Source organism: Purpureocillium takamizusanense, chromosome 4 (assembly GCF_022605165.1).
Source record: "Purpureocillium takamizusanense chromosome 4, complete sequence".
Lineage (NCBI taxonomy): Eukaryota > Fungi > Ascomycota > Sordariomycetes > Hypocreales > Ophiocordycipitaceae > Purpureocillium > Purpureocillium takamizusanense.
Genome location: NC_063071.1, coordinates 2,047,909 through 2,058,549, shown reverse-complemented (window position 1 = coordinate 2,058,549; position 10,641 = coordinate 2,047,909). Strand labels below are relative to the sequence as shown.

At 58.1% G+C, this 10,641-nt stretch overlaps 3 protein-coding genes across 3 annotated transcripts; 2 read left to right on the top strand and 1 right to left on the bottom strand.

The window, feature by feature from the left end:
* Nucleotides 1-17: 17 nt before the first annotated feature.
* Nucleotides 18-2,549, bottom strand: JDV02_005273 (uncharacterized protein). Its single transcript, XM_047986555.1, has 4 exons — nucleotides 2,218-2,549; nucleotides 2,022-2,161; nucleotides 927-1,962; nucleotides 18-880 (listed from the first exon to the last, which is right to left on the bottom strand). Exons 1-4 carry the CDS (start codon nucleotides 2,360-2,362, stop codon nucleotides 138-140), a joined length of 2,064 nt encoding a protein of 687 aa, XP_047842537.1. The 5' UTR covers nucleotides 2,363-2,549; the 3' UTR covers nucleotides 18-137.
* A 412-nt stretch (nucleotides 2,550-2,961) lies between these two features.
* On the top strand, nucleotides 2,962-5,963 carry cut15 (Importin subunit alpha-1). The gene is made up of 3 exons (XM_047986554.1): nucleotides 2,962-3,441; nucleotides 3,722-4,231; nucleotides 4,290-5,963. The coding sequence occupies exons 1-3, from the start codon at nucleotides 3,208-3,210 to the stop codon at nucleotides 5,199-5,201; spliced, it is 1,656 nt and encodes a 551-aa protein (XP_047842536.1). The 5' UTR covers nucleotides 2,962-3,207; the 3' UTR covers nucleotides 5,202-5,963.
* Nucleotides 5,964-6,165: 202 nt separating this feature from the next.
* Nucleotides 6,166-10,548, top strand: ucp12 (RNA helicase). The gene is made up of 2 exons (XM_047986553.1): nucleotides 6,166-10,063; nucleotides 10,182-10,548. The coding sequence occupies exons 1-2, from the start codon at nucleotides 6,262-6,264 to the stop codon at nucleotides 10,430-10,432; spliced, it is 4,053 nt and encodes a 1,350-aa protein (XP_047842535.1). The 5' UTR covers nucleotides 6,166-6,261; the 3' UTR covers nucleotides 10,433-10,548.
* Nucleotides 10,549-10,641: the final 93 nt, after the last annotated feature.

Here is a 10,641-nt window from a genome sequence, read left to right as displayed (position 1 = left end):
CTTGTCCATTTGAGCACCCCGGATAGAGTTGAAGGCCCAAATAAAGCTCAAGTTGGGGGTATATAAGGCGTCATCGTCATCTATCGCTAGCTAGCAAGTAAAAATGACTGGAGACATGCGAGGGCGTATGAGGTGCGTCACGACCCAGATATCTTGGTGCCAAACAGCTTGTACATTCGCTCCCACCGCTTCGACTCACCGGCATTAGCCTTTGCGGGATCAGACTCTGGCACCTTGATTCCATACTCTCGGACGCAGCACTGGAACGGACGGTTCGACACCTTGGCCGCCAGTCCGGAGGAGGTCTCATCGTCGCTGTCGTCCGGGGGCTTTTCGTGTCCAGCCGCGGCCTTTTCTGCATCCCGACTCTTGTGCTCTTCCAAATCACCCCAGAGGATGAACAGCTGCTGCCGAAGGGCTTCAAGATTCTTGCGGTCGTGTCGGAGGTTGGACGCATCCAGATTGACGAGGCACTGGGCGGCCAGGTTGTCCACTGTGACCCAGAACCGCTCTTTCTGCTTCCCAGGATGCACAGCGGCGTCTTCCAACTCTAGCGAAAACTTCCACTCCCAGCGATTCACGGCCGTGAAGTTCTCCATCGTGTTCTCATTACCACTGTCCGCACCAGTGTCGGAGTCCCCGTCCTCATCACCAGAATCGTCCGATAGGCAGTCATAGGGAGAATCCGCCTTCTTGGGATAGCAAAAGTCACGCAGATCCGAGGGCCTAAAATCGACCACTCTGACGTTGGTGCGGTAATTGCGGTTTGAGAACGGGACCATGAGAACGACACTTTCGCCGTCAATGTCAAACTCACTATACTGTGGCGCGAGCATCTCCGCAACTATACTCGTTCGTCGCTGGTGGTTCTCGCATTGAACTGCTTTGTTAGTATTGCGGATTAAAGAAGAGACAGACGAACGTACTTTGAGGATTCAAATCTGGCACATTGGGTGGCGGGTCGCTTGTATCTGCCGCCTGGCCGTCGGGCACTGACTCCTTGGCCCGTGTTGCGCCAGGTTGAAGATCTGCCGCAGCCGACTTTTGAAGGTGTGCACGCCTTTCCTTGCGGTTACGTTTCGTCGAGGGCGCAGATTCGAGACCAATTTCGGCCCTACGTTTCGCACCAGCCGCGGCTGCTTCACCAAGCTGCTTGCGCTTCTTCTCAATCGTTTCGTTGAGCTCTTTGCGCTCGCTCTTGTACGCCTTCTCGTATTCCTTCCTGCGACGGATGGTGTCTTTGAGCTCTTGGCTGAGGTTCTCGCGATCGTTCAAGTCCACCGGAGAGAGGTTTATCCTTTCTGGGTATCGTTTGTCTTCGTGAAGAAAGCCCTCGAGGTTGGCATTGTTGTGGCCAAACTTGATGTGTAAATTGCGCATCCTAATCCATGACCCCTTGGAAACCGGATGGTCGCGAATCACGTTCGCATGTGGAAAGAAACAAGTCACTTGCATGCTTCGTTGTCCAAATGGACCAGCCCAATCGTGTTCCTCCTTGTTTTGAGGCAAAAGACCGAATGGATCGCCGACTTGCCCTTGATGTGACTTCCCTCTCCCAAACGAATGCTCGAAGAAAGCACTGTTCTCTGTGTAATCGGAAACCCAGAGAGTATATTTGTCGCCTAGCCAATAGGGCTCGCGAACGACTTCCACAATGGTTTCCGTGTACATGCCTTGTCGGACGTCCTGGAGTGTATGATACTTGTCCTTGATGTTGATAGATTGCACTTTCATGACCTCATACTCCGAAGGGGCGGGCAAGCGTTCCTTATTAATCAAATGGTACAAAAGTGAGACGAACGCCCTTTCGCCAGTCGATGGCGCTGTGCCCGGCTTGGCAAATGGTCTCAAGGCAGGCGTTGGATCCCGTGGAGGCTTGGGGATTTTCGCAGCCTCGTAGACGCGAAGGCGTGTCGGCACACTGGTGATTAGTGAAACGTTGGCAGATTGAAATGCTTGGACCTGCCTCGCCTTGATTAACCAGTGTACGGGATGAACGCAAGGTCAACACGAGCGACTACCTTGGCCCGAGAGATGACCATAACATCTCCGTACCCAACCTCTGGCATCTCAGCCTGAGGCCGGAAAACGTTCAGCTCCAGTGACACATCGGACTCGTCTTCAACTGTCTGGTCGTAGAACCGGATCTGGCACTTCCAATCTGGGGCATGTTTAGCAGTTGCGCTGATGGAGGCTGACAACTACCAAAGACTGTACCTTTGCCCCTTGTTTGAATCGGTGCCCGAAATTCAGCCACGATGCCAATGACATCGACATAACTGCCTTTGCTGACCTTGCCGTCAAGGATGTCTCGAACAGTGGTGCAGCCTGGAGGCAGTTTCTCTGCTAGGCCTTGGGGCATGATCGGTCATGACGACCGTGGACCTAGAGGTCCACCCGACAGAAATAGAGAAATCGATGCAGAGGAGTGTACTGGGCAAGAGCCTCAACCCTGACAAAGGAGGTGCACAGGAATTGAGACGGTGCGATAGAATTGAATGTCACGAGCGTGGCACCAGACGCGTTAAGCCGGCCCTGGACCTACCGCGTCAGGCCTGCACCAGCCTGAGAGGTGGCGCGGTGGCACGTGAGCATAGGGGTGGCAAGGCCTCAATGGCAGTCAGTGCATCCTCCGTGTCGCGGACAGGGGCCCAGACGGAAAGCGCGCACGGGTCAAGGGCAAAACTTAGCGGTAGGTAGCCTACTAACGGTCAAGACACGGCACCCGCGCAAGGCGGTGCGGAAACCGGAGTACCCCGAGTTTAGCCGCGCCCCCGCCCCCCTCGTCCTAGGTACGGTGCACAAATTTTCTGCCTCAGGCGGCCAAGAAGATGACCGCCCCAGGGCGGGATGCTCCAGTGGAGGCGCCAGCGGCTGCTCAGTCAGGCTCTCTGGCAACCAAACGAATCTAACAGGCCTGTGGTCATTTCTTTCCGCAGTCCCCTTCCCACTCCTCCAAAAGTCAACTTTTCTCCATCACCAACAGAGTGCCACCCTTCCCCTGCCGGATTGCTCATCCGCTTTATCCTTCGAGCTGCAGCTCCCGCCTCAGCGACGATTTGCACAAGCTCGGTCAGCGTATCGCTATTCCTAGTGACTACTGGACCTGGGGGCAGCGATTCCTTCCGTCAACAACAAACCCCCGCAATCGCCGTCGGCACCAGCGCTTGTCACCCCCGACCGCAAGCACCCTCTGCCTTCATCACCATGGCGGAGCGATACATTCCGGAGCATCGCCGGACGCAGTTCAAGGCGAAGAACACCTTCAAGCCAGAAGAGCTTCGCCGCCGCCGCGAGGAGCAGCAGGTTGAGATCCGCAAGGCGAAGCGCGAGGAGAACCTGGCCAAGAGGCGAGGCATTGGAACCGGCGAGAACCGACCCGGTGCCTCGCTCGGCGCCGCACCCGACAGTGATGACGAGTCGGCTCCCACAGAGTCCCAGGTTTGTGCGCCCTTCCCTTTGATTCTCATTGTTTTGGCCATGTGTTTTGTTGCGGCGGGGCCGCCGGGTTTGAGCGCTGCACTGGGCCCCTCGTCAGACACATCCACTGCGTCGCCCATGATGTGGGGGAAGCATGTGCTGCAGGACCCCACACCCGCCTCAAGCATCCTATGGCCCCGAAGCCTGCTTCACAATTTCTTGAATTCACCTTAGGGCTGCCATCCGCACGACTCTTTCTCTCGCTTTTTTTTTGTCGCGATGGCTGACCCGCTCTCTGTAGCTTAATGAGGACCTTCCTCAGATGGTTCAGGGCGTCTTCTCCGAGCAAATTGACGCTCAGATCTCCGCCACTACCAAGTTCCGCAAGCTCCTGTCCAAGGAGCGCAACCCTCCCATCGAGGAGGTCATCAAGACCGGTGTCGTCAGCCGCTTCGTCGAATTTCTGCGATCGCCCCATACGTTGGTGCAGTTCGAGGCCGCCTGGGCCCTGACCAACATCGCCTCCGGGTCCGCCACCCAGACTCAGGTGGTCATCGAGGCTGGCGCTGTCCCCATCTTTGTTGAGCTTCTGGCCAGCCCTGAGCCCGATGTTAGGGAACAGGCCGTCTGGGCTCTCGGCAACATTGCCGGCGACAGCCCCCACTGCCGCGACTACGTCCTTAGCTGTGGCGCGCTGAAGCCTCTACTGAACCTCCTCGGAGACAGCCGTAAGCTTAGCATGCTCCGCAACGCGACGTGGACCTTAAGCAACTTTTGCCGCGGAAAGACGCCCCAGCCTGATTGGAACATGGTATGCAAACCGTGCTTATGAGGTGTAGTTGCTGTCGCTGACTGTGCTGTTCTGCCAGATCTCCCCTGCCCTCCCAGTCCTCTCCAAGCTCGTCTACTCCCTCGACGACGAGGTCCTCATTGATGCATGCTGGGCCATTTCGTATCTGTCGGACGGCTCCAACGACAAAATTCAGGCTGTCATCGAAGCCGGCATCCCCCGCCGCCTGGTGGAATTGCTGATGCACGCCTCCACCTCTGTCCAGACGCCCGCTCTTCGGTCCGTTGGCAACATCGTCACGGGTGACGATGTTCAGACGCAAGTCATCATCAACTGCGGAGCGCTTCCTTGCCTCCTGTCTCTTCTCAGCTCCACTAAGGATGGCATTCGCAAGGAGGCATGCTGGACCATCTCCAACATCACCGCCGGCAACTCGTCTCAGATCCAGTCTGTCATCGACGCGAATATTGTTCCGCCGTTGATCCATCTTCTTCAGAACGGTGACCTCAAGACCCGCAAGGAGGCCTGCTGGGCTATCAGTAACGCTACTTCCGGTGGCCTGCAGAAGCCTGAGCAGATCCGGTACCTGGTGTCTCAGGGCTGCATCAAACCCCTGTGCGACCTCCTGACCTGCCCGGACAACAAGATTATCCAGGTCGCCCTCGACGGCTTGGAGAACATTCTCAAGATCGGCGACCTTGACAAGCAGGCGGCGGGCGAGAGCGCTGAGTCCATCAACCGCTATGCCCTCTTTATTGAAGAGTGCGGTGGCATGGAGAAGATTCACGAGTGCCAGAACAATGCCAACGAGGAGATCTACGTCAAGTCCTACCACATCATCGAGAAGTACTTCTCGGACGATGTCGAGAATGCCGACGAGGGCATGGCCCAACCGGCCGGCCCTAATGGCACCTTCGGCTTCGGCACCAACGCGCCCGCCCAGTCGGGCGGCTTCAACTTCGCCAACGGAGGCGACTCGATGGACATGTAGAAGCGTGCTGCTTCTCCCCACCAACGCCACTGTGCGCAAACATCACAGTGGCGCCGGGTTTTTGTTCTCGTCTATACGACAATACACATCCCCGAAACCAAATACCCCTACCCCAGTCATATCACCCTTCGCCCGCCCGTCGGCCCCTCGTGGCAGGTGGCGTGGCGACAATCACCATCCCCTATATCACCAACGCAGCCCCCTGTCTTGAATCTGGCATGAAGAACGTTGCGCAGGGTGAGAGTGTCCTGGCAAGAACGCAGGCCCTATGGTAGCTTGAAAGCTCCAGCCTGAGCGGAGGTTAGCAGTCGCGAGATGAGAAATGAAGGTTGATACGCCGGTACGAGAGAAGGTGCATCGACGGAACTGCGGCTCATCGAGGTGGCCAAGGACTTCACTCATGTCATGCCATGACTGGGCTGGAGAGGATCGTGGACGACTGGCAAGGAATGAAAAGCTTAGCGTCGACAACTGAAGCCTCAAGCCGTCCTGGACCCGGTGCCAGTGCACCCGGGTCTTTGCATGCACGACGCGCGTCGTGACCGACCTGGCGACCAAGTGGTCGCGGGTCACAATAGGACAACGACGTAGCGAATGAGACTTTTTGACGAAGACTTGGTGTCTAAGGACACGCGTGACGTGAGCAAGATGATTTGTGCGAGACGTTCTCCCGAAATGATGATGTCGGTGTCGTCTGAAGAGGACTCTTGGGTTTTCCCAATGTCGAAAGTGGCCATTATCCTCTAATAATAGAGTCAGAGCCCATTAATAGCTGTAGACTTTCCCAGTACCATGCGTTGGTAGTTATGGCAGCCCTTTGTTTGGTAACAGGTGGTGGTGGAGTTGCTGCTCACGCTCACTAGTGAGCGCTACCGGACTTCAGCCGAGCAGGTGCGCCTCAGCAGCGACAGCAAATGATGCACTGTGATGTCCGGGCCAAATGGTAGCGCCACATACAGTGCGACAAAGCATCTGGATTTTCACTCCCTCACTGAAGCCTCCGTCACCGCGACCGCATTGCTCGCCCGTGGCACCCCAACGTCCGGCACAAGTCAATGTCATGGTGAAGAAGGGAAAAGGCAAGGCTGAGCAGCCTGCCGCTGGTCTGGCCAACCCCGCCAAAGATGCGGCCAAGGGCAAAAAAGGCCAAAAGGCCACGGCTATCGAGCCCGCCGCCCCTGCTGAGCCGGCAGCACCGCCGCCGAAGCCGACGGTCAAGCAAATCATCGGAGGCTCGTCATGGACGGGGAAGCTCCCAGTCAACTTGCTGAGCGAGTACTGCCAGAAGCAGCAATGGGGGAAGCCCGAGTACGATACGAGGAAGACGCCCGAAGGCTTCTCGGTCTGGGTCACACTGAGCGCCAAGGACCCCAAGACACAGCTGATGACGAAGCTGGACCCTTTCAAGATCCCACCGAGCCACAAGCATCTGCTGCTCAGGGACACGGCGCTGGAGGCCAAGCATGCGGCGGCCACGTATGCGCTGTTCCGCGTGTGCAGCATGCAGAACAAGCACACGGTGCTGCCGCCCGACTATAAGTCGCTCTGGAAGGAGTTCCAGGCACTGAAAGCGCAGGACGTCAAGGAGGGCAAGGCGTGGATGTACGAAGCCGATCCCTTCAAGGCACTTCAGGAACGACAGGATGCCAAGGCTGCTGCCGAAAAGAAGAGAAAGGAGGCCGAGGCAGCCAAGGCCAAGGCGAAGGAGATGCACGGCGCGGCGGGCCTCGTGCTGCTGAGCGGTGCCAACGGTGGTGCAGGGCCCAACCCGATGAAGGGATGGATCACGGCGCCCAAGGTCGAGATGGGCAGGAAGACGAGAGTGCAGCTCGAAGCTCTGCTGCGGCAGGGAATCAAATGGAACCCGCACGACGTGCGCATGCCGCAGAGCCGAAAGGATGCCGTGGTGGCGGAGCTGGCCAAGCTGGGATTCCGCCGCAGCCACGTCGCGGAAGCCGTCGAGTACTGCAAGGACCGGGAGGAGACGCTGGAGTGGCTGCTGATCCATGTGCCCGAGGACGACCTGCCGCGGTGGGCGTTGCCAGAGAGCTACTCGGCCGGCATCTCGGTTGGAGCCACCAACCTGAGGCGGGAGGGCATCATCAAGTCGCTCTCAGAGACGGGCTACTCCTTGGAGCTCTGCACGCGGCTCGTCGACGAGAACGGGGGCGACGAGGGCAAGGCAGCCGAGGCGTTGCAAAACATCCTGCTCGCCGCAACCTCGGCGGAGCAGTCGTCTGACGACGCGGATGACTTTCTCGACCTGGGCTCGCCTGAAGAGCAGTGGAAAGAGGAAGTTGAAAGCCTAGAGGCCATGTATGGCGAGAACTTCCGCCGCGAGGGCGACCAGGTCATTCAGATACGTCTGGAGTCTGTCCGAAACGCGCAGGATCCGAAACAGGGCGAGGTGGAGGCCTTTCTCCAAGTCCGGAAGGCATCTAGCTACCCAAAGCATCTGATCATCGCCATCATAGCCAAGCTGCCGTCATACATCAAGCTGAGCGTCACGAAGAAGGCGCTGGCGTACATGGAGGAGTCTTTGCAGGACGAACCGATGAAGATATATCTTGTCACGGACTGGGTACAGCAGAACATTAACGCCATAATCGACAATCCTGGCAAGCTTGTGGACATCTCTGCCGTGTCGTCGGCCGCCTCCGAGAATCACCCCATACTGTCAGCAGCATCAAAACAACGTTCCCGAAGGCCCCCGAGACAGATTCAGTGGCGAACAGACAATCAGAGCACGGAAAGGTGGCTCAAGAGACAAGAGAGTTCCGCTTGGAAGGGCATGCTGGCGAAGCGGAAGACGCTGCCAGCTTGGCAGATGCGAGAGCGCATTATTCAGACCGTCATCGACAACCACGTTACCATTATCAGCGGAGAGACGGGATCTGGAAAGTCCACGCAGTCAGTGCAATTTATCCTGGACGACCTGTACGGGCAAGGTCTCGGCGAATGCGCCAACATGATTGTCACGCAGCCGCGCAGAATCTCAGCGCTAGGCCTCGCGGACAGAGTGGCAGAAGAGCGGTGCTCCCGTGTGGGAGACGAAGTCGGATACGCCATCCGTGGAGAGTCACGACAGTCACGGGATACGCGAATCACATTTGTCACAACCGGTGTGTTGCTGCGGCGTCTGCAGACGTCTGGCGGGCGTGTCGACGATGTTGTGGCAGCGTTGGCGGACGTGAGCCACGTCATCATCGACGAGGTACACGAAAGGAGTTTAGACACGGACTTTCTGCTGAATCTCATCCGCGACGTGATGAGGACGAAGAAGGACATGCTAAAGCTCATCCTCATGTCGGCAACCCTAGATGCGACCACTTTCAAGTACTACTTCGCCTCAGAGGGCTTGAATGTGGGCACCGTCGAGATTTCTGGTAGAACATTCCCCGTCGACGAGTATTACCTTGACGACGTGATCCGGATGACGGGCTTCAACGCCGAAGCCAACGACAAGGGGTTCATCGGGGACGAGGCGATGGGCAAGATCATCCAGAAGCTCGGGCACCGGATCAACTACAACCTGCTGGCGGAGACGGTCAAGGCCATCGACTACGAGCTCTCCTATGAAAAGAAGACGGGCGGCATCCTTATCTTCCTGCCGGGCGTGGGCGAGATCAACCACGCTTGCAACTACCTGCGGTCGATAAACTCCCTACACGTTCTGCCTCTTCACGCGTCCTTGGAGACGCGAGAGCAGAAGAGGGTCTTTGCTAGCCCACCGCCGGGCAAACGCAAGATCGTGGTCGCTACCAACGTCGCGGAGACGTCCATCACCATCGACGACATTGTGGCTGTGATTGACAGCGGCAAGGTCAAGGAGACTAGCTTCGACGCGCAAAACAACATGCGGAGGCTCGAGGAGACGTGGGCCTCGCGGGCGGCGTGCAAGCAGAGACGTGGCCGCGCGGGTCGTGTGCAGGAGGGCCGATGCTACAAGCTCTACACGCAAAACCTCGAGCAGCAGATGGCCGAGCGGCCGGAGCCGGAGATTCGAAGAGTGCCGCTGGAGCAGCTCTGCCTCTCGGTGCGCGCCATGGGCATGCGCGACGTGGCTTTGTTCCTGGGCCGATCGCCCACGCCGCCGGCGGCGCTGGCTATCGAGGGCGCCATCAAGCTGTTGCAGCGCATGGGCGCCATGGACGGCGACGAGCTCACGGCCATGGGCCAACAGCTTGCCATGCTGCCGGCAGACCTGCGGTGCGGAAAGCTCATGGTATTCGGCGCCATCTTTGGGTGCCTGGACGACTGCGTGACGATTGCGGCCATTCTGAGCGCCAGGAGCCCGTTTCTATCGCCGCAGGAGAGGAGAGAGGAGGCGAGAAGCGCAAGGATGACCTTTTTCAGCGGAGATGGCGACCTCATCACGGATCTCGAGGCCTTCCACCAGTGGGACGGGCTGATGCGAGACCGAATCCCGCAACGGCAGGTCAGGTCGTGGTGCGATGAGAACTTTCTCTCGTTCCAGACGCTGTCAGACATTTCCAACACCAAGTCGCAGTTCTACACGGCGCTCTCGGAGATTGGCATCGCCACGCCGTGGAAGGCGGACGCGTCCTCGAGCGCGAGCCAGCGTGACCCGCTGCTGATACGGGCCCTAATCGCGTCGGCTTTTGCGCCGCAGATTGCGAGGATCCAGTACCCGGACAAGAAGTATGCGAACTCCATGTCGGGGGCGGTGGAGCTGGACCCGGAGGCGCGGTTGATCAAGTACTTTAACCAGGAGAACGGACGCGTGTTTGTGCACCCCAGCAGCACGCTGTTTGGAAGCCAGGGCTTCTCGGGGAGCGCGGCGTACATGTCGTACTTTAGCATCATCTCGACGAGCAAGATTTTCATCCGCGACCTGACGCGTAAGTTTGGCGCCTCCCCCTTTTATTCCGTTGCCCTGTCTCTACTCTACAGACGGACGACATACGCAAGCACTGCACATGCAGACAGGGATGGGAGATGCTGACATGCAACGACCAGCCTTCAACGCATACACGCTGCTCATGTTCTCAGGCGCCATCGAGCTGGACACGCTTGGGCGCGGGCTGCTGGTAGACGGATGGATCCGGCTGCGAGGCTGGGCGCGCATCGGCGTGCTGGTGGCCCGGCTGAGGGGCATGGTGGACGACGTGATCGCCAAGAAGGTGGAGAACCCGGGGCTCGACGTCGGCGAGGACAAGGTGATTCGGATGGTGAAGAGGCTGATTGAGCTCAACGGCTTGGATGCGTGAGGAGGAGAGCCTGTGCCGTGAGTGTGCGTGGTGGAGGTTATCCGCCGATGATGTTGTTGTGTGCGGCAGGAGGGCCCTGGACGACAATGCTAGAGTAATGAGGAAAAAGACTTTGCAATTCCAAGTGGCCGTGACAAAGAACCCATATCAATCTCTGTCTGTCATTCGGATATCCCAAGCCGTGGCGTGTTGCGCCGTCAGGCTCAGGC

Excerpts from the sequence above, each read along its gene's own strand:
- cut15 (XM_047986554.1), top strand. The coding sequence starts at position 3,208 with ATGGCGGAGCGATACATTCCGGAGCATCGCCGGACGCAGTTCAAGGCG. Across the intron at positions 3,442-3,721 it reads CGGCTCCCACAGAGTCCCAG|CTTAATGAGGACCTTCCTCA; the intron begins GTTTGTGCGCCC and ends CGCTCTCTGTAG. Across the intron at positions 4,232-4,289 it reads CCCAGCCTGATTGGAACATG|ATCTCCCCTGCCCTCCCAGT; the intron begins GTATGCAAACCG and ends CTGTTCTGCCAG.
- ucp12 (XM_047986553.1), top strand. The coding sequence starts at position 6,262 with ATGGTGAAGAAGGGAAAAGGCAAGGCTGAGCAGCCTGCCGCTGGTCTG. Across the intron at positions 10,064-10,181 it reads TTTCATCCGCGACCTGACGC|CCTTCAACGCATACACGCTG; the intron begins GTAAGTTTGGCG and ends TGCAACGACCAG.
- JDV02_005273 (XM_047986555.1), bottom strand. The coding sequence starts at position 2,362 with ATGCCCCAAGGCCTAGCAGAGAAACTGCCTCCAGGCTGCACCACTGTT. Across the intron at positions 2,162-2,217 it reads GATTCAAACAAGGGGCAAAG|ATTGGAAGTGCCAGATCCGG; the intron begins GTACAGTCTTTG and ends AACATGCCCCAG. Across the intron at positions 881-926 it reads GCCAGATTTGAATCCTCAAA|TTCAATGCGAGAACCACCAG; the intron begins GTACGTTCGTCT and ends CTAACAAAGCAG.